At 36.3% G+C, this 23011-nt stretch overlaps 2 protein-coding genes across 3 annotated transcripts; one reads left to right on the top strand and one right to left on the bottom strand.

The window, feature by feature from the left end:
• Positions 1-66: 66 nt before the first annotated feature.
• LOC122317282 (two-component response regulator ARR12-like) lies at positions 67-11490 on the bottom strand. Of its 2 annotated transcripts, none has more exons than XM_043134275.1 (6): positions 10907-11490; positions 10305-10457; positions 9496-9891; positions 9237-9313; positions 7894-9147; positions 67-295 (listed from the first exon to the last, which is right to left on the bottom strand). In XM_043134275.1, exons 1-6 carry the CDS (start codon positions 11034-11036, stop codon positions 260-262), a joined length of 2046 nt encoding a protein of 681 aa, XP_042990209.1. In that variant the 5' UTR covers positions 11037-11490; the 3' UTR covers positions 67-259. The 2 variants fall into 2 exon arrangements, with proteins under 2 accessions (XP_042990209.1, XP_042990208.1); XM_043134274.1 differs by lacking the exon at positions 10907-11490 and adding an exon at positions 10584-10787.
• Positions 11491-19572: 8082 nt separating this feature from the next.
• LOC122316829 (zinc finger protein 3) lies at positions 19573-20713 on the top strand. Its single transcript, XM_043133636.1, has one exon. It carries the CDS (start codon positions 19658-19660, stop codon positions 20483-20485), a length of 828 nt encoding a protein of 275 aa, XP_042989570.1. The 5' UTR covers positions 19573-19657; the 3' UTR covers positions 20486-20713.
• The last annotated feature ends 2298 nt before the right edge of the window (positions 20714-23011 follow it).

The following is a 23011-nucleotide window of genomic DNA, read 5'->3' as shown; positions in this document are numbered from 1 at the left end:
ACCCCTTATTCGTAAATCATTTAATTCGAATTTGCTCAATTCAAGAAAATCTGGCCAAGCCGAAACTGAGAAGCAGAAAATTTTAATGATCTATTGGAGTATTCTATATGAATTCAGTGTCAAAAGTGGATATGTTCATGATAGACGTGTACGATGAAAAACTCATCGAGGACAATATTGATTCTTTCCGTCGCTAGGAATACTGAATGATCCGCAGTTTCACATGCATGTCCCAAGAGAAAAAGTGTCGCATCCTTCTTTAGTTAGTTTCTTTCGCCTTCGCCTTATCTAGTTCCTGTATCACCAAAATCAAGCCATTAAATTCCCAAGAACGAAAAAAAGAAACAATATATTCAATGCAAGGACAAACGTACGTCCCTTTTAATGTCAATGCCAAAACAATATTTTCATCGGCTTAACCAAAAGGTACTAACTCGAGACATCTCGGTCGAAGAACTGACTGTCCATTTATTGATTTTTTCTAACTATTTTACTTTAAAAAAAGGTGATATACAGGGGAATTGACCATTAGACTCTAACAATTCAAGTTTTAAACTCTTCCCTGATTTGGAAAAAGTAGAGTACTGAAACGCCTGCACCATTCAAGGTATCTTCAAGAAAATTAACATTATCACCAGAAGGGAGGAAAAAGCCTTCTAAATTAACAAAACAAGTGTCTTTCACAAATGATAGAAGAGTCCACACCCCCACCACCCCCTCCCCCGGGGGCGGCGGGCCTTCTTATCGCACATGATATAAGACACAGCCCCTCCCTCTATTATTAGAATGGCAGCAATTGGAGGTTGACTACCGCACATCTCTTTCTTGCAGACTCATTGTAGCACTCAGTAGCTTTGAACATACAAGTGGCAGCCTAGGCGAGGTTATAGGGAGTGGACCCCCGATATAAGTATATATAAGAGACTGTGTAGCTGCATTATTGGTTGGCATGCGAGGAACCAGGCATGCATGTCTTCAGAAAATGACTCAAGAGATGACAAGAAGCAATGAAAATGACAAGTTTATCAAGCCTACAGTTGCTACCCATGCATACGGATCCACCTGATATAATACAGAGCACCAGCATTACGTGAATGTACAGTTTGTTAGGATTGTTAGTATGATCTGTCACTTTATTCTTTTATTTGTTATTCCATATTTGTCGTATATATAGCAGCTCACGCTGTGCATGTAATATTCATTCCGTATGAATACAGTTCCATTATTCATTCTCGCCTCTAGTTCATCTTCTTCAAGTCAGTGTTAATATGGTATCACGAGCATGATCTCCGATACAGAATCCGAAACCGAATCAACCATGCCAAACACTGATTTCTCTCTACCAACTGACCCCACCCTCAATCCCCACCACCCAGCCAGTCCTTACTTCATCCAACCTGGAGAAGGAGCTTCATCTCCTCTTGTTCCCGATCTACTCAACACAGAAAATTATGTGACCTGGGCTAAGACTATGAGGCGTGCTCTCAACATCAAAAACAAATTAGGCTTCATCGATGGTTCCATCATCAAGCCTACCAATCCATCCGACCCTCTCTATACATCTTGGGAGAGATGCAACGATATGATCATTGCATGGATCCAGCACTCGGTTGCCTTAGAACATCGCTCGAGCATTGCTCATGCCGATACGGCTACGAACGTCTGGAATGATCTACGTGAGAGGTTCTCCATACAGAATGCTCTACGAATCTTTCAACTATCCAAGTCAATTTCTTCTCTCATGCAGGATGACACCTCTGTTACACAATATTACAACAAACTCAAGTGTTTTTGGGATGAGTTGGAGATTTATGAGCCGATGCCCACATGTACATGTGGTTCCGTCAAGACGCTGATAGAATACTCGCATCGCCACAAAGTCATGCAATTTCTCTCGGGCCTCCATGATTCCTTTGATTCCATCCGAGCTCAAATTCTACTTCAAGACCCACTCCTTGCCCTCAACCGAGTTCTCTCCCTGGTCCAACAGGAAGAACGACGCCGGCAACTTAATCCCCCATCAGCTCCCATTGCCATGGTTACTAGAGGTCCCGATAATCGTCCAGCTTTGCCATCTCGCAAGGATCGCTTATTTTGCTCTCATTGTAATATTCCTGGACATTCTCTGGAACGTTGCTTCAAAGCCAACCCGAACCTCCCAGTTTGTTCTCACTGCCACATTCCAGGCCATACAAAAGAAAAATGTTACAAACTAAATGGCTTTCCTCCAGGCCATAAGAATCATTCTAAATCTAAATGTTATGCTAATCAGTCTATTGTTGAGCAGGAGCAAATCAGTAATGGATCGACTATAACACAAGAGCAGTACAGCCACTTGCTTACATTGCTTCACCACGCCCAGCCTCCTCCAACTGTTCCTGCAGCCAATATTGCTACTACCTCTACTTCACCTGAGTCTGGTAACATCTTTTGCAATAACACTCACCCGCTACACATTGTAGCGCCACCCACCAGTTCTTGGATCATAGACACCGGAGCTACAGATCACATGATCTGTAGCCCGATTTTTTTTTTCTCACAATGTCACTCCTGTTTCACACACAGTTCGCCTTCCCAATGGATCTACTACACAAGCCACTCACATTGGTGATGTTCGGCTCAGTGCATCTCTAACTCTCAAAAAAGTTCTATGTGTCCCGGCTTTTTCATTCAATTTAATTTCGGCAAAATCATTAGCATCTCATTCTAAATGTTGTCTAATTTTCTTCTCCCACTCTTGTTACATCCAGGACCTTTCATCTTGGAAGACGATTGGAATGGGGAAGGTGTTTAATGGCTTGTATCACCTCCAACTCTCCCCACCATCCCCGACTGCCTTATCTTATTTTTTTTCTGCATTTCCTTATTGCTCTGTAAACATTTCCACTGCTTCTACATTTGATAATTTCACACTGTGGCACTATCGTCTTGGGCATAGCTCCTTGACGAAATACATTTTAAATGATATTTTTCCAGCTCGTTCCAAAACTGCCATTTCTTCTCATACGCCTTGTGAAATTTGTCCCATGGCTAAACTCCATAGATTACCATTCCTGCATTCGGAAATAAAGGCTAACAAACCATTTGAATTAATCTCAGTCGATATCTGGGGTCCAAACAAAACTCCAGCATACAATGGAGCAAAATATTTCCTTACCATCGTCGATCAGTTCACTAGATGCACCTGGGTTTACATGCTTACCTCAAAATCAGAAGCTCGGCAATCCATTCATAATTTTTTCTCTCTTGTTGCCACCCAATTTGATACCCAAATAAAAACGCTTCGCTCGGACAATGGCAGTGAATTTAACATGCCCTCCTTTTATCAATCCCACGGTACCCAACATCAACTCACTTGTGTCGCTACGCCACAACAAAACGCCTTAGCTGAACGTAAGCACCAGCACATACTCAACGTCGCCCGTGCCTTAAAATTCCAGTCCGGCCTCTCCATGCATTACTGGACAGATTTTATCACCACTGCCGTATATCTCATCAACCGAACACCCACTCCCATACTTAATTACAAAACTCCTTTTGAACTACTTTTTAACGCTAAACCATCCTACTCACACTTCAAAGTTTTCGGCTGCCTATGTTATGCCTCAACCCTCTCCCATGCACGTACCAAATTTGACCCCCGAGCTCAACAATGCCTTTTTCTTGGCTATCCTTATGGGGTCAAAGGCTACAAAATACTTGACCTTCAAAGCAAACAAATTTTTTTATCCCGTGACGTTGTGTTCCACGAACATATTTTTCCTTTAAAACAATCACTCCCTTCATCCCAATCGGACTCTACCTCTACACCTCTCCTTATTCCTTCATACACCAACGCCCATGCTTATTCTTACCTTCCACTGGAACCTCATTCTTTTCCCAACTTCCCACCCACAACGTCGCCCACTAATCCTTCTCCACTTCAACCTGCCAATATCACCCACCCAACTTCACCTCAACCTGACCAACCCATCACTACCATTTCCAATCCTCCACGACGTTCCTCTCGCACACGAAAACCTCCATCATACCTTGCCGACTTCCATTGCAATCAAGCCGTTTCACTCAATTCCATTCCGTCGGCATCCAAGAAGAACGGCACTGGAAGCAATCTCCCATATTCCAAGGTAAAATTCCCTCTCTCCTCTGTTCTTGGTTATGATCTCCTCTCACCTTCCTTCAAAGCATTCACCACCTCCATCTCTACTCACATAGAACCCAGCTCCTACACTCAAGCAGCCAAAGATCCCACCTGGCGCGAAGCAATGCAGCAAGAACTGACAGCACTTGAGCTAAATCAAACTTGGTCCATTGTTGATGCACCCTCTCACAAGAAACTGATAGCATGCAAGTGGGTTTACAAATATAAATTCAATCCCGACGGCTCTGTTGAACGTGCAAAAGCCTGTCTGGTTGCGAAAGGATTCACTCAACGTGAAGGGATTGATTTTCATGACACATTTTCCCCGGTTGCCAAATTAGTGTCTATTCGCTGCCTTCTTGCCGTCGCTGCAATCAAAGGCTGGGATCTCCAGCAATTAGACGTCAACAACGCCTTTCTCTATGGCGACTTAGATGAAGAATTATATATGACACTACCCCCTGGTCATTCCGCTGCCAAATCCAACAAAGTCTGTCGCTTGCACAAAAGCATATACGGTCTACGCCAAGCCTCACGCCAGTGGAACAACAAGCTGTCCTCCTCATTGGCCGAGTTCGGTTTCAAACAGTCCCATGCAGACTACAGCTTATTCACAAAGGTCACACCTGATTCCTTCGTTGCACTTCTCATTTACGTGGATGACATTATTCTACTAAGCTCTACTGTTGCCTCAAGTGATGCTGTAAAAACCTTTTTGGCCACCAAATTCAAGATCAAAACACTCGGTTCCCTCAAGTACTTCCTTGGCATGGAAGTGGCTCGCTCCAAAGCTGGTATTCAACTCTGCCAGCGCAAGTATGCCCTTGACATTCTCGCTGAAACTGGGATACTTGCAGCCAAGCCTTCTCCACTACCTATGGAACCCAATCTGAAATTATCCAAAGATGATGGTGAGCCATTTCATGACCCAGCCATGTACAGACGTCTAATCGGGAAGCTTCTCTACCTCACAAACACGAGACCCGACCTCAGTTACAGTGTGAACTTGCTCAGCCAATTTATGGCCTTGCCACGGCTTCCTCATTATAATGCTCTCTTGAAGGTTCTCCGTTACATCAAGGCCACTCCTGGCCAAGGTCTCTATTTTCCTGCATCCTCTAAACTGGAACTTGTTGCATATTGTGATGCCAACTGGGGCAACTGTCCAGACACACGTCGCTCAACAACCGGGTTTTGCGTATTCCTTGGCCAATCCTTAATCTCCTGGAAATCAAAAAAACAGAGCACCATCTCCCGGTCGTCCGCAGAATCCGAATATCGTGCAATGGCAGCAGTTTCCTGTGAACTCACATGGCTCCAATACTTACTACAAGATTTATGCATTCTCATCCCAGAGCCAGCCACCTTATATTGCGACAATCAGGCTGCTCTCCATATTGCAGCCAACCCGGTATTTCACGAATGAACAAAACACATCGAACTCGACTGCCACCTTGTTCGCGACAAAATCACAGCCGGTCAAATATCCCCTGCACATATCTCATCTGCCCATCAACTCGCAGACCTCCTCACCAAACCACTCCACTCTCCTACGTTCAACACGTTACTATCCAAGATGGGAGTTATCAATATTTACTCTCCATCTTGCGGGGGGTATCAAGCCTACAGTTGCTACCCATGCATACGGATCCACCTGATATAATACAGAGCACCAGCATTACGTGAATGTACAGTTTGTTAGGATTGTTAGTATGATCTGTCACTTTATTCTTTTATTTGTTATTCCATATTTGTCGTATATATAGCAGCTCACGCTGTGCATGTAATATTCATTCCGTATGAATACAGTTCCATTATTCATTCTCGCCTCTAGTTCATCTTCTTCAAGTCAGTGTTAATAAAGTTCAAGAAATATTCCTAGCTTATTGCTACCTGACCTGATCCTAGTAAAAGGGAAGTGAAACTATGAGGACCTATATATACCTTGGCCGTGAAATAAAGCAAAAAAGTTACAAAAAAAAAAAGAGAAAAAGAAAAAAAAAAAGTGGGATTGTTGTGTCAGTGGGATAATTCATAACAACAATGTATCTTATATCCACCGTCACACCCTTCAAACCCATTCTTTGTTTGGGATGAAAGTAGGTGGTTTGCTGTTTTGGCCTGTTCATAAATAACTGTATCAACTAGCTATTTACTGAATAAAGTTGTTGATTTCAAAATTGCAGCAATATATAGAATTTCCATCAAACACAAGGATCGAAGTTATACAAAAACCCGAAGTAATTAGACATCTCCCAGAAGGCTCACAAACGATTGCAAAAGATCGGAATATTAATATCCGCAGGTAATGTTGATCTCTCTTCGGTAAATTTGGCACAGCTCATGATGTTATTGATGATACCATGAAACCGATCCTACTACTTTCCACGGTACCTTTTTAGCGATTTAAAGTTTCCTTCAAACCTTACGAGCATTAAAACAAAAATTCTAATGTCTCGTTTGGTTACAGAGATGAAATAAAATGTGATAAAAAATATGTGAATAGTAATAATATAATTTGTAAATAGTAGTGATATGATTTAAGTTTAAATATTTTATAAAATTTTGTAAAAGAAGAGAAAAAAAGTTGAATAAAAATATTATAAAGTTAAAATATTGTTAGAAAATAAGTTTTTAATATTATTTTTGTTTTGAAATTTTAAAAAATTGAATAAATTTTTACATTTTGTTTAAAAGATTGAAAATGTTGTAATAGTTAGATAAAAAAATTAAAATCTTAAAAATTTAAAATTTAAAAATATTTATATTTAAAATATTAAGATGAGATAAATTAACATCTATTTATATTTAAATCACATCTCTCAAACGTTTTGCATGCGAACAGTAACGGACCGCTCCGCATGCAGTAACTGCTCATGACAGTACAATAATCTCGTCACAGTTCGTACGTAACATGTTCATGGTGATATTAAATCCATCCCCTCGGTTGCCTTACATCAGTCAGAGTCAGTCCTTAAAAGACCGGAAAAGACTGGCTCATGAAAAATAAGACTACCACTCATTGCAACGGTCCAACCCACTAAACGCTCCCCACTCACCTCCCCCCAAAAAAGCAGAATGATATTCACCAATAAATGACTTGAACGTGTGGACGCCAAAGATTCATAACTTATGATTTCCATCAATGCATGCATGCATTTGGATATCAAATCTGAATCAACTCGTCCTGATGTTACATATTGAGCTACGTACGGTAGTTTAGAATTGATTCGAGTCTTTTAAAATTAATTGAATCTAGAGAGTTTAACGATTGTTGGAAGTATTGAAGTATATTTGTAACATAGTGTAATTCGTATAGACTTCCTACAAGACAGTTTCTGCAAAACTCATTCGCATGATAATTTCAAATAAGTGTCCACACCTAGAGATTTGCATCAAGTCCAAATCCCGTATAACGAAATCTTTGAAGTGATTTAAGAACTGAGAGATGACAAACAACCATGGAGAACACCCACAAATAATAGCAAAAAAGGCAGCACCTCATTATTTTTTATTAGTAGTAGCCCTCACTACGGTCAATGAAACCGATACACTACACGGGAAAACTCTAAATATGCAATCAAGTTAAGTTACTAGCCAACCCCCCGCGCCCCCTCCCAAACCCCAAACAGCAACATTTCCCTTGCGGTTTCAAAAACAGCATGCAGAAAATCACGTATAGTCAAGATATTGTACTGAAAATATAAAAGAAGACCACTCTATTTACAAAAATAAAGATTATATTATGTTACCTGTTTAACCATTGCTTTCACTAGGTCTTCCAATGAGCCAAAATTACCGGACATATTACTTCCTTGTGGCCTCCTTTGGTCCCCGAGCACTTGCTTCAGCTTCAGTGATATCTCCATGGTAGATTTATTAACCTCATCGTGCTTCATATTTAAAGGATCAAAATAACTTGATTGTCCGTTTGAATTGAAATCCATATCTGGGTGAAAGTTCTTTGGTTCTGAACCCTGACCCAATGTATTCACAGAACCATGCACAGGGATCATAGAGTTTGTTGAGCTACGTATAGCATTTGAGTATGGACCATCCTGATTATGGTCTACCCACCCTTGAGGTGGGGAATGATGTCTTATTTGCCCAGCATTACTGCTAATCGGGCTTGCTCGGCATTGCATTCCCGTCCTTATATCCTGCAATTCAGTGGACATTGAAGCAACAGAAGAAGCACTACATGGATTATTCTCCATTTGGAAGGCCACTGTAGGCATGTCGTCCCTCACGTTACCATGATGCAGAGTAGGCTGTTTAAAGTACTCATTTAGTGGAAAATAGTTTGACTCGATCCCGGATGACGGGGCAGAAGTTGACCAGTTTTCATTCAATATACTATGAACTGGCAATAGGGAAGAAAATTCTGAATTTAAAGATGCCACTGAAACAGATGACTGATTTCCATATACTTTACCATCTTGACAGACTTGAGAGTTCTGTTCTAATATCAACGGGTTGTTCGCAACATCAAGAAGAGGATTGCTTGAGCTACAAATACCTATTTTTTCATTGAGGAGGGAACTGGAAATGGGGAAAATTGCTGTGTTATCAATAGAAGTGGAGAGCTCTCTGGCATGTGTAACACCCTTAACATGTTGCACTTGATCAAGTTCTAACGGCATCGGCATTCCTTGAAGTACACTCCCATTATGGTTTCCAGGGAGTATGACCTGCTGGCAGTTAACCTGATCATTAGTAGAGTTGCTCGAGTTTCGCACATGACTCAGTTGAGTCATTCTTGAAGAAGGAAGACCATGCATACCGAGACCAGAAGGTGTGTTCAATCTACCAAGTAATCCACCAGGTGGTAATGATCTGAAAGCGGTGTTATGAAATTGACCAGATCCGATCAAGGTGTGGAAACTATCACGTCCATTCAGAGAACCCACTCGCAAATTGGATGAATCTGTGCCTCCGAAGGCGGCTGCCAAATTAGCTTGCTGGTTTACCATACTGTTGAGCCTTTTAAGGTAGAGCCTGTATTTCTGCAACGATAGAATAGAGCAGTAAGCTTCTCGGAATAAAAAAAGTTTAGATCATATTGAACTGAAAAAGGGAGGATCAGAATCCATGCCTGAAGATGGCTTGCTACATTTTCTCTTGTAAGCTTTTCAACATCCATCATATCTAGAATTTTTTTAGGTACGGCCTCTGCATCCAAAGGAATAAAAGAAATACATAAGAAAAGGCTAATGCACAAAATATTAACCTTGGAATAATATTCACTAAAGACTCAAAATGTGGCTTGTTAAAAAGAGGAGTGGTTTGTGGGGGTGAGGGGGGTGAAGAACAAAGGTTGAGGTTGCTACTCTAATTATAGGTGAAGAACCTACGATCAATGCCCAACTGATGAACAGCTTCGACAAATTTGCGGTGCAGATCCACAGACCAAACGACCCGCTGCTTCTTCTGAGTTGATGGATCACTATGCTCACTTTCATGATCACGTTCCTCATCCACATCTTCATTTTGATCCTTCCGTTTTTTATTGAGGTTCCCATTCTTATCAGAAAGTGTCCCAGTTGACCCTGATCCTCCACAACTGCCAGGATCATGCTTGTCTTGACTGTCAGATTTATTTGAGTCGTTAGAATCGTACTTCTTTCTCCTGATTACATGTTGCCAGATGTTCTTCAGCTCCTCAGTTCGAACAGGTTTCAGTAGATAATCACAAGCTCCATGGTTAATTCCCTTCATTACAAGCTTGGGATCACCATTGGTGGACAACACTACAAATGTTGAAACATTTTATAAACAAAATTAAGCCTGATTAATAACCACATGGTGCAAAAAGTGCCACAATTAATCCAACGATAAGCTCACTGAATATAAGCACATTGTAAACTTCGAAAGGGACCGACAAAGTAAAGTGATTTTGGGTTTGGAAAATGAACATATCAGACTAACATGCAGCATTTTGTTTTCAGAAAAATTTCAAGGTTGACAAAATTGTCGAAGACTTGAGATTGTGAAGATAAAATTTGACAAAGGTCAGTCCAAAATTTGATCTACACCCCGTTTTTTGTTGATAGATCAACTACAAGAAATTCTTGTCTTCAAAAATTAGAACTTCATGGAGGAATATCAAAATTCGAAGAAAAGAAGTTGATATAATGAAGATCAATTATTGTTCCTTGCTTACTTATGACAGGAAGGTCCATCTCAAGGCCCACAAGCTCAAGCAGCTTAAAACCATCCATGTCTGGCATATGAACATCACTAATAACCAGGTCAAACTTGTTCCTGTTTTCTCTCAGCAGCTTCAATGCTGTGATTGCTTGATTAGTAGCCGTAACTGCAAAGGCGAAAACTCTTAATGAGGTCATGCCAAGTTTCTTAAAGAAAAAAAAAAAAAAAGAGCAAAAATAAATACTATCTCATATTTCCGAAAGCTACCGAGAACCAAAATGAATAAACCAACCCATAGTCCAATTAATACGACAGTACTCAGATAGATCGCGAAATAAATAACGAATGTTATTGAAAAGCTGAAGTCTTCTTGGAGATAATATCAAAGAAACCCAATCCGATATATGATAAAGTAGACACAACAAGCAATAGGTGGAGGTCAATAATTCATAGAGATTCAATATATATACTACCATAATAGCAACTAAAAAGGGAACGGCTTGTATAGTAAATTCTTAATAATAAAGCACAAATCCAAGAACCCATATCCAGAAACTGATGGATAGATAGACGCAAGGGAATAAAGGAAAGGAGGGAACGGCACGAGAAGCAAACCGTGATATTGACATCGACGAAGAAGGGTATCCAACACAAGTAGGCAAGTGGGGTCATCGTCAACTGCGAGCACGCGCATTCCAATGGGGAACTGATCTTTGGGTTCATCCATTAGAGGTTCAACGGCCATTTTCTTGAAGCAGACTGATTGACAAATCTCAGAGAACAGTAACAATGGGAAAAAGACTGTTTCAAGGATATAGTCTATGGTAATGAACAAACCCAGAATCTACTAAACAAAGATATGCAGAGAAAATGATTTGCAAAGACATGGAATTGTGTGATATAAATTCAGGGTCATCGACAGAGAGAGGATTTCTGTAAAAATGGCGGCAATGTGATCGTGGAAAGAGGGGAGAAAAGAAAGAGAAGGAAACAAATAAAACACCTTATAAACTAACTGTGAAAGCCGAATTAGGGGCCTGTTACCAAACTGAAAAAATATTTGACTCGGTGCGAGAAAATCTATTGCGTGCAACTCACGCGCATGGAAGGCGAAATTTCGGATCGTGCTCTTTCAGTTAAAATGACAATATTTGGATCTTCCATAAAAAAAATTAAAATCAAAATTTGGGACAAAACAGTTATTCCCAAATAAAATAAAATAAAATAAAATAAGAAAAAAAGAAAAAGAGAAAAGGGGAGCTTGAAAGTTGGTTATCGGGTGAGGTCGAGACTCGAGACTACAAGAAAGACTTCGTTTTAATTTTTTCTTTTCCAGTGGCTTGCAGAGAGCACGCTTACGCGTGCTTCGCTATCCACGGGTATGGCAAAAAGAAGCAATGGTTTTTTGCCTACTTTTTCCTTGCGTCTGAACTCTGAACTAGGCTCCTTTCCAGTTTTGGGACTTTTTAAGCTTCTTCTTTTGATGGTTAAAGCCTTTTCTTTTCTAAGGGTCTAACGACAAAAACCCAACGACAGTCGCCAGTCCCTATAAAGAAATGGGACAATGGCATTGTATTCTCTCTTATTCATATGCTGCATATTTTTACTAATTCACAAAGAACTATCGGTAACTCTCTACTATTATTAGTTTACTACTTCTTACATAGGGATGGTGCAACAGGCACAGCTGGTTCCACCGTTAGGAAAAATATATTTTTAATACTTTTAAATATTTTAAAAATATATAAAAAAAAATTTATAATAATATTAAATAATTTTTTATTAATCATTAATAAAAAGAAAAAAAATATTGGCCAACGGTGACTTTCAGCAGGAGCTACCAGTGGTGGCCTTAATGTTTTCCCTAACAGAAATGCTAAAGTTCTGGAATTTTTTATTTTTATTTTTTGACTTAGTGATTAAATAAATTTTTTTAAGTAATGTTGTGAATTTTTTTAAACAAATATTTAAGAATGTATAAAAATAAATGAAAAAAATTTTAAAAAAACAATTAAACTGCATTCGGTACCTGTAGCACTACTTTACTTCTTAATATATACAACTATTAATTACAGATAAATAAAACTCTTTTCCTATATATAGTAATTTCAAGTTCGAAATAAACGACAAATAAGATTAAAATTTGGGGCAGACTTTCCGATATATAAGACTGACTTGGTAAATTAGCCTTATTAATTGAGTGAGAATAATGAGATATATAGGTCATAGTCATATATTGTCATGCACGTACACAATGGGTCGACAGAAACCCATGTTCTTAAAGTAGGTGGTGAAAGTACGATGATGACAAAAGGTTGCGAATCATCATATAGTGGGGCATTAATTTTGTGCCGTTGGAAGGGACTTTTAAAAAAGCTATAGTATCTGCTTTTCAAACATGAATATATATAATATGTGTGGAAAGTTCATCTTCCAATTATTTGTGCATATACACTGCATCCATACAGTAATGTTTGATTGTGCACGGGAGCTTGGTAATGTTTTGAGAGTGAGATGATATGATAATTTTATGAATTAAAGTATAATAATTTATAAACAGTAGTAAGATAGTTTAAGTTTAGTATTTTTTAAATTTTAAAAAATGAAAGAAAAAATGTTGAATGTAAGATATTATAAAGTTAATATAGTTTTATAATATTATTTTTATTTTAGAATTTGAAAAGTTGAATTATTTTTTTTAAGTTTTGGAAAGTTGTAATGATTAATTTGAAAATGTTTGTATTTAAATTATATTTGGGAATGAAATGATATGAGATTTTTGGGATGAGATCTTTTTTTCAAAACAAGCCTTAACCTCTCTACTTTTAGGTGAATGTGGAGGTGATCTCGTATGAATGTTAAGATGTGCTTGAATGTAAATAAATTTATATATATATATATACACATTTATATATCTATAAATGTATGAAGTGAGTTGAGATAGGTTTAAATTTTTTTTATAAGAAGTTAAAAAAAGTAATAAATTTCATTAATAATTGGTTTGAGAATAATTGAAGTGATTTCATTTTTCAATCCCAACCCAAGTGATCAAACTCATAATTATTATTATTTTAATTTCATCATTTCCTACCATTCTATTTTTTTAATCAATAACAAAATTATATAAAAAGTAAATTTACAAATTGACTTGATTTAATGTAATATGTCAAATTATAAAATTACTTTAATTATAAAATAGATTAGCATTGGTAAGATCTTAATGTGAAGTTACTTGTCAAAGTTACTTTACCACATAATAATATTGCGAGGATTCAACAACACCAGTCCATATAAGTCCAAGGTCCACGTTGCAAGATCGAGCTCAATAATGAATGAATTCACTCTTATTTGTTACAAAAATACTAGATGTAGTCGCAAGGTATAAACGGCTTGATGATGTAGCTGTTTTCTTTATGGAAATGACGTTGTTTCTGAGTTTTGAGAAACGACATTGTTTCATTCTTTCTTTTGGCTTGATAATCCCCTGCCTCCCATCCTTTCCCAATGCTTCTCTCAATTTGTTCCTCAAACCCATTTTATCCCCACATGTTTTATCCGCAAACTCACTCTTCGTTTAATTAGAGATCCCGTTGACCCATCAACCCAAAAATTCATTGCGAAAACTCCCATTTCACTCTCAAATATGACCGGTAATTTTACAACGGTTGCAAAACTTAAAGGGCAATTGCTTGAACTTCTTGGAACGAGGACGTCATGAAATTTGAAAGTTTTTTAAAGAACACAAAAAGTTTACGATGAACTATCCTTTTAGGAGGAGAGGACAAGAAGAGATTCATCGGAGTCAAATAGTACAGGCTAAGTGGAAGCAAGTTCGCAATTCACTTTGCTGTTCACGAAGGCAAAAAAAATCCAATAAAAATTAGCTATCAACACACAATTAAACAAACAAAATCTCTTGTTTTGACTACTAAAAATTAAGGTCAGAAGTAGAATGAAAAAACGGACGAATTTCATGGATCTTACCTTGAAGTAGTGGTGTCTAAAACTGAATGTCAAATTATAGATACTCACGATGATCAATTTTGTCGGACTTCATGTTTTTTTCATTTCTATGTAGAAATGAATGTGATCCGAGGAAAAAGAGTAGCTTTTTGCACTCTAAAGTCCAACCTATACATACTTGAACACGAGGATCCTATAGATCTTTCTTTTCTTTTCTTTTTTGCCTATTTTCTATTCTTTCTATTTTGGGACAAAAACGGGTTTTGACAATTTTACAATTAAAAATAAGTTTGATAATGTGGCGACTGTAGGGCAACTTTATTCATCGACCGTAGAATTATTGTATTTGTTAATATATAAAAAGCATGATCATTAACTGATCTATACCCAATCACATCGAGATCAAGGGGTTTCAAACTGGCATGCATGACAAATTGACAATTCAAATAACCGCTCTACGCCAACACATTATTATAAGTACACTTTGTGAGGAATATTAAGATATAATAACTGGAAGATTCGGTAGGTGCGAAATCTCAAGATTCCAGCTTGCTTTTTGGGGTCACACACACGCACACCTGGCTTTCTGATCTTAATTAATGGCATGATTCAAGGTGAAAGGGGGAAAGGGGGGAATGGGGGGAGAACAAAACAGGCCGGCCGGGTGCCTCCTCAACTCTGATAAAAATGCTTGAGTCTAGCTAAGGTGTCTCCCACGAAGGATATATGCCAGCTCTTTATTTTTATATATCAAAACATATCGAGTGAATTTTTTAAGATATTATTTTTTTACAAAATTAAAAGGATTTTTCTACGTATAAATAAAATCGTGTATTAATTTATATATTAATACTGATTCTTTCATATTTAAAATTTAAATTAATATTATTTTTAATCAAATTTACTTTTTGATCAATTATATTAAATTAATGCTTATATTAATACGTAATTTACTATATTTTTCACACACCATTCCACACAAGCAGTTCAAGCCCAACTGAGTGAAGCCTTCAGTTCTGGGTTTACAAATACTTGGCCCAGATCATCTAAACTGCGAGGAGGACAGAAATGCTATCACGTTGGGCCTAGGAAATACCTAGATGCATGGCATCCGGCCTTATAACTGACCCGCCTTCATAATTATGTTAAATCCTAATCAAAATTTATCAATATTTAAAGTGAATTGTGGTAGAAAAATATAACTTATAGATTTAAAATTTAAAATTTATAACTTAAATAATAAGTTATATTGTTAAAAAATTATTTACTGTTTAGTAACTATATATTTGAAAGATATACTAGCTTTTCTCTATAAATATTTGACGCACCTCCATATCAGAATAGATTATCAAGTTGACTTTTTGACGGGAAACTTTGAAATCTCTAGCATACAATTATCTTAATATTTTTGTAAAAAATTATATAATATGAGATATAATAATGTGTAAGTATCTTATGATTATTTTAAAAAAAATCATTATTATTAAAAAATTAATATATATATTTTATGTAAATCATATATTTCTTACTATTTTTAAAATAATTGTGCGACGCTTACATACTCACGACTGGTTCTCTCATTTAAAGTTAAAATCGAGTAATTAGTTCCTCTAAAAATAAAAAATAAAACACCTCTATATGATTGATGATCATCTCATCCAACTTTTTGTTTGTATTTCGTACCATACATGCAATTTTGAACAAGAAACGGATAATAATTCTCGGGACCACGCTGAATCTTGGAATTCCTAGTAGCTAGCTTACCCCTTAAAATTTCTTATGATCACTCGTTAAAATTTCTGTATACTTGCTCATGATATGTTTCTATCGAAACAGCCTAAGCATTCACATCAAATCATAAAGTTAATATGATAGGGACTTGGATCGTTTCGAATAAATACGTACGTACGTACTTTTTACGGTATTGACATGTATATTAATTGGACTACTACTTAAAAATGGCGAACCAGCAATTGAATCAAGCAGGTCAACTTTTTTATTGTGTGATATATTTATATAAAGAGTAATATTAGATACAATCTTAGGATATGCAAGCTCTACGCACTTCATTTAAAAAAATGGAGTCCACCATTAAAAATTAATTTTTTTTCATGTAAGTCATAAATTTACTTATTTTTTTCAAAGGAAGTGGATGAGACTTACATATTCTAGAATTGCAAACATTATTTCTCTTTTGTAAATTAAAAAGAGATTGAAAAATCATAAAAATATAACTACAAACTATTTTTGTTATAGATCATCGACTTTAAATAATCTTTCTTATATTTTCACATTAGATTCCATATTAAGAAACCCAATGTTATATAACTAAAAACTTTGAAATCTATATTAATAAGTTTATTATTTTTCATAAATTTAGTTTTAGTTTTAATTTTTGAGAAGCCACATCCTTGAAAATAGATAATATATATAAAGAAATAAAACAAAAATTTGGGACTATACAAAAAATTGGAGAGGGACATTTCTAGGTATATTAAAATTTTAAAAAATTTTAAAGATTATATGAAAATTATAAATTTTTTTAGGATGACCATTTTCTATATTTATATAATTATATATAAATTGTAGATGAATAATTTATATTTTCACAAAGTTTTGAGAGGGCCATGGGCCCCTCTAAGGACAATGTGGTTCCGCCACTAAAGATAATGTTATTGAACAGAACTTGATCCTAATTTTATACGCAAAAACAATAATTATTACCCTCATTGGTTTCAAGAAGTTTCAAGTTTTAGATCTATATATGTGTGTCTTTTCACTCACAAAACTTGGATTTTATGTACGATTAAGGTAAAAAATGAGAAGGTACGTCGTGTATAAACAGTATATGAACGAAAGAAATGAGAAGGAGAAAAGTAGTGATCACGATGACAAAGTAGAAGTCTAGATGTTAAAGATATATATATTTAACTCTATATATAAAGGTCATGTCTTGAGTTGTGATGGTGAGCGAGCGAGAAAGAACATTGATTTGTATTCTTTGGTTCGAGAATATTTTCTTTTTCAGCAGTGAAATGGAAATTGTTTAAAGTCTTTCTTTATGGGGAAAGACAGATCTTGCAAAGAGATTTGATTCAATCTCGATCCGAATTAAAGTGAAATGTCAAAGCCCACTCCGTCGGCTACAAACGGCCTTTATATATTATGTGGGGGCTTTTAAAAAAAGAAAGAAAGAGAAGAAAGGTGGTGAACTAAAAGATAAGAGATTATATATATAAGGTTTAAGTTTAGAGAATAATTATATGATGTATATATGGCATGGCAGAAGAGGGACTCGATCCTCAGCTGCCTCCCATTCTACTTGTCGGCCATTTGTAGCTCCCCCGCCGCTAATCATGGCAAATTAATTACGAAAAGTTATTATTTCTTGGCCAACAAAACAATTACATCAAGTTATGCTTGTTTTAAAGTCCGCCCAAAATATGAAAATAATAATAATTAATTATGAAGAAAATCTTATAATAAATCACGCATTGTAGTAACTAATTATTAATGTTGCTGTCATCTTGACTTAGCGCTTATTCAAGTGGGTGTCTTTCGATTTTGAGATACTCTTAATATATTCTATTATTAATTATTATTTTATTATTACTTTTCACTCACTTTTTACTATTATTCAATATCTTATTATTATTTTTTATTATTTTTTTTATTACTATTCACAACATACCTCAACACTCAAACTTTAGATGCATAGTATTTATCAAATGATAATAATAATAAAACTTAAAAGATGACAACCTTAAAAAATAATTCACGTTGGACATATGATGTTTATAATTACATTGTTTTGATTTCGTATGAATTACGATTTACGACGAACAGAGCTATCTTGTATTATAATAATGCCTCGAGCTTTTTCCTGTATGCTGATATTTTGTAAGTAGATAAGAAAAATGAAGAGTTTTGCTATATATAAATAAAGTCGTGTATTAATTTGCGTATCAATACTGATTTTTTCATACTTAAAATTTAAATTAGCATTGTTTTCAATAAAATTTACTTTTTAACCAATTACAATAAATTGATACACATATTAGTACATAAGTATGTTTGTAACTAGACTTTTCTAAAAAGTAAATACATTCACCTGAGCTTATAACTTAATATTTTCTTTAACAAGTGTAACATTTAATTTTTTCTCTCCGAGCCCTCGATCTATCGAGTTCCCTTAAAAGTTTTTATTCATTCTCTTCGATTTGCTTCTCTCTCTCTCTCTCTCTCTCTCTCTCTCTCTCTCTCTCTCTCTCTCTCTCTCTACATGTATTGTCTTCATTTTCCCTTGAGTTAATTCCCTTCAATATCCAATATTTTGAATATTATTTCAATATGCATGCATGTGCTATATTATATGATCCCTAAGTTGATAATATATTTATTGATAATGTTTTTATTTGATCTTGCAATATGTTCAAAATGTTTTGTATTACTCACATATACATATAAAACTACTGACTGTAGTGAATTCTACTTGCACATCAAATTAAGATTCAAATCTGATAAGTCTTCGCAATCTGTTGTCATGTGATAAAACTAATTTGTTTCTTTCTTGATAGAGCAAGAAACAAGGTCTCCTCGAGGAGATCATAGGTGATGGTGCTAATCTTAGCTCCACTCTGCATAGGAGTACTATCGATTATTATTTGTCTGTTCCACGAGATGAAACAGGTTGGCAGAGAGAAACACCACGAGAAAGTGATCCCCCACAGAAACGTGCAAAAGGGACACAAGCGGTAACATCTGGGGTCATAGTACTACAGATTTGGTCTACATAACATCGTTTGCAATGTCCCTCTCATTATTAAGGTACTTCAAGCGCAGTTCTGCATGACAGCAGCTTGGTGAAACAACCTTTTTTTTGGTTCAGGCTTAAACAATAAAACTAAACAAAAAACTCATACACCTAACCCACTGGCACTTTCAGCAATTCTAGCTGCGTCGATTAATGAGAGTTTTAGGTCTGACAGATCAAAATCTTCTGGACTTGTCCGTTGGAACTTCATGTGAAGTTCGAAGAGAGAGTCTTGTCAATCAAACAAAGATCTCAATGTTTTGGTGTGTATTCTGAACAACTTTAAATATTGTCCAAACTACAGAGATTGAAAAAAAATAAAAAAATAAAAAATCTAAGATCTCAATCTTTGCGTGACAACGATCTCAATGCCCGTATTATCCTTGGTGGATCCAATCAAATTGTCAAGCGTGTGACAGCGACCTCCCAATATACGGATCAACTTTTACAATATTAGACTCAGTAGAACGGTGTATCCTTGTTGGACTTGGATATATAGCACAAGGACATTTTTCTTATCCCATGAATCACCTTTTTTTATAATCGTATTTTCATAGTCCACCAGAGAAAAAAAACGTAGGTATTCTCTAATGGAACCAACAAAGAATGAGCCCTGTCCTTCCAAGACTCCGAGCACCTTCTCTGCTCCAGAGGTTCCTCTATGTCTAAACACACCACTGCAAGACCCAGAAGAAAACAAGCAGGGATTTGTCGAAGTAGACGAAGGAGAAAGAGAAGCAAAGCCAGATTACCGATTAGATCTGAATCTATCAGGTGAGGATTCCAATCGTGGGTTTGAAACAGAGCTCAATCTCATAAATTGCTTGGACGTCGGTTCATCTCAGATTCCATCAGAAAGTACCCAAGCCTGTTATGCGGAGCCACGAGTTTTCTCATGCAACTATTGCAGAAGAAAATTCTATAGTTCACAGGCACTTGGAGGACACCAAAATGCCCACAAAAGAGAGAGGACTATAGCAAAAAGAGGACAAAAGATAGCGGCACACATAATGGCATCCGCAGCAGCTTTTGGGCACTCCCACCACCACCACTATGTAAGCATGGCCTCTCTTCCTCTTCACGGTGCTCATACCAGATCACTTGGAATTCAGGCACATTCAGTGATCCAAAAGCCTTCTCACAAATCATCTTCCAGTACTGGGTCGTTCTATGGACCTTACGGCTGGTCAAAACCCCTCATTAACCAACAACCAGCAGTTGGGAAGCTAGTAGCTGAGAATTTTCACACAGCAGCAGGATCACAGTCGCGTGGCGGTGTCGGTAGATTTGAATTGGTAAGAACGATAAATGGTTCCCCAAAAGATGATGAACTCAGTGGATTTTGGTTTCCAGGCAGCGGGCTTTACAATAGTAATCAAGAGGAAGTGAAGAAGCTGGACTTGTCTCTCAAGCTTTAGATTATTAGTAACTCTTTATTATCTTTATTATTCTTCTTCATCTTCCCTTTTGGTATTTCTAGGCTAAAGTTTATTCAATTTTTCACTTGAAGCAATATAGTGTAGATTTCGTATCAAAGCGTACGATATTTATCTTTTTCTGATTTTTTACCTGGAATGATTCAAACTTGGAATTGACTCTGTTTTGCGCTTATGTACCAAATCAAATGTTGATCTCTAATAAGACTTTCACCCCCGTGTCCTTCTTGCGAACTCTGCCTACATCAATGCAGAAGGCCTTGATTGGCAATCTCATTTAAGATGGGATCAGAAAAGTTGTAGATTTGATTTAGGATTCACAGGACCTATATATCTCAAAGGAAACCAATGAGTTGGCCATTAGAATACATACAGTTAAGATTCGAAAATTAACAACAACATTTTAGAATCCTCAAAATGGTGGGGGTCAAGAAAAAGCATGCCGCTATCACTTCGTTTTAGAATCAAGACTTTATAATGTGAAAGGCTTCAAAAGACAACGGATTCGAAGACCAATAAGAAAGATTTACATGTCATGCAGTTGCCACTACACTGAGAAAACATTCGAGGAACGTGAAAGGCCAATAACAAAAAGATTATACGGAATATGTGAAGCGATAAAACAAAAAAGTAGAAGAAAAAGCAAGACGATGAGTTGGATAACCTTGTGATCATAATTTAGGTATATAAAATGTTTTCTTGTCCACACATGCAAAGTTAGATAAAGACTTGCTCCACTATTTTATTCCCACCAAGTGGAGAGTACATTTGTCTTGTATCAGAGGGGAGTGTACTGTGTCACTTTTATTTAGTACATGAAAATCTAGGAAAGATTTAGTTCTATTTTTATCTATCGTTAAAGTTGGTCAAAATTGCATCACATTTTACATGATTTGTGTATAAATATAGAATGCACAATTTAGCCTAATAAGTTTGCATAATGCCCTTGAAAAAGTAGGGGTGCTACCCGCACCATACGGTGCGGGGTAGCCCCCTCCCCGCACCCCACCCCGCTAGGCAACGTGCTAGGCGGATTTCCAATCTATCCCGCCTCATGTCCACTAAAATTGTAGACTATATTCTACTAAATTTAAAAATTATTTCTAGGTCTAAAAGCAATTAAAAATATATTTTTATATTTAAATTATAAATTTAAATTTATAAATATGATTATAAAATTAAAAATTACATAATTTTTAAATTTGTTAGTACATATTTTGTGTAAGTTATAGTTTTTAAACTATGTATTTTTTAAATTTGTTAGTGCATACTATGTGAACAAGTTTTAACAAATTGTGATATACATATTTATATATACACAACTTGTAAAATATAAATATATATTTATATTTATATATATAAATATATTTATGTTTTTGTATATATATAAATTTATATTTATATATATATAAGAGGGTCGGGGTGGGAAAAATGCGGGGCGGGCAATCCCCCTGTGGGCCAACCCCAATGAAAAAGTAGTTAAATCTAAGAGCTAATGAAAAAATAATTTTTATTTTTATTATGGTTGGTTTCCTAGGCTGGTGCATTAAAATCTGCCGCCCCAACAAAGAAGGTTTTGCATTGCTGCCCCACAGCATGTCATATTTACAAGAGAGCCTCTTCAGGCGTATTAGGTGGAAAACTGGAAGTTACACCTAAGACACAACCACGTCAATGTTTTAATTTTGTTCTCATGGGAGCAACTGCAGCAGAGTAAATAAAAAACTTATGCAAAAATATCTGAAACCGGTCGCCCAATGAGTCTCTCTTTCTCCTTTCCACCTGGAATGCTTTAAAAAATTCTTGGGGTCCTTCAGCAGTCTCACATAAAGAAAATGTGGCTGGAAAATGTTTCCTTTATCCATTCTAGAAGTGCAGAAGCCTATGTAAAAGAAGCAATAGAAATTAGAAAAGCACTACAACATGCTTGCTTCGAATAAAACTTTTCCATTATGCCTTTTAAAAATTAAAACTTCGATTCTTTAATTGAAGAGTTAAATATTTTTTTTTTTCCTTTTTACGTTAACATTCATCTGCTGTTAATCAAACCCAAGCAATAGACAACAGAGCAGAGGACACAAACTGAGGTTCCATTATGACTTCCTTCTAAAATCTGTAATGTCTTTTAATTAGAACGTGAACGTGCTTGTTGAGGAGAGGGAGAGATGTAAAAAGAAACGGGTTTAGGGGGAGAGAGAGAGAGAGAGAGAGAGAGAGAGAGAGAGAGAGAGAGAGAGAGAGAGAGAGAGAGAGAGATTGTTGCAAGTGAAGAGAGAGAGACAATTAAGGGGGAACAATCGGTGTTATCGAGTCTACGATTAAGTTATGAGACCACTGACATATCACTTTTTAATTGGAGAGTGTAAATCTTAACTTTACACCTCGTCCTGTTTTAAGATTTTCTCAATTTACAAAGCTCCTCTAATGTGTAACGTGTTTGATAGAAATTTCATGAACTTCAAAAGTAGAAGAAATGCAACCATCGTCTACCAGGGCCACTTAAGCAAA

Source organism: Carya illinoinensis, chromosome 7 (genome assembly GCF_018687715.1).
Source record: "Carya illinoinensis cultivar Pawnee chromosome 7, C.illinoinensisPawnee_v1, whole genome shotgun sequence".
Classification (NCBI taxonomy): domain Eukaryota; kingdom Viridiplantae; phylum Streptophyta; class Magnoliopsida; order Fagales; family Juglandaceae; genus Carya; species Carya illinoinensis.
Note: the sequence above shows the minus strand (reverse complement) of the source record. Positions and strands in the feature narration are given on the sequence as shown.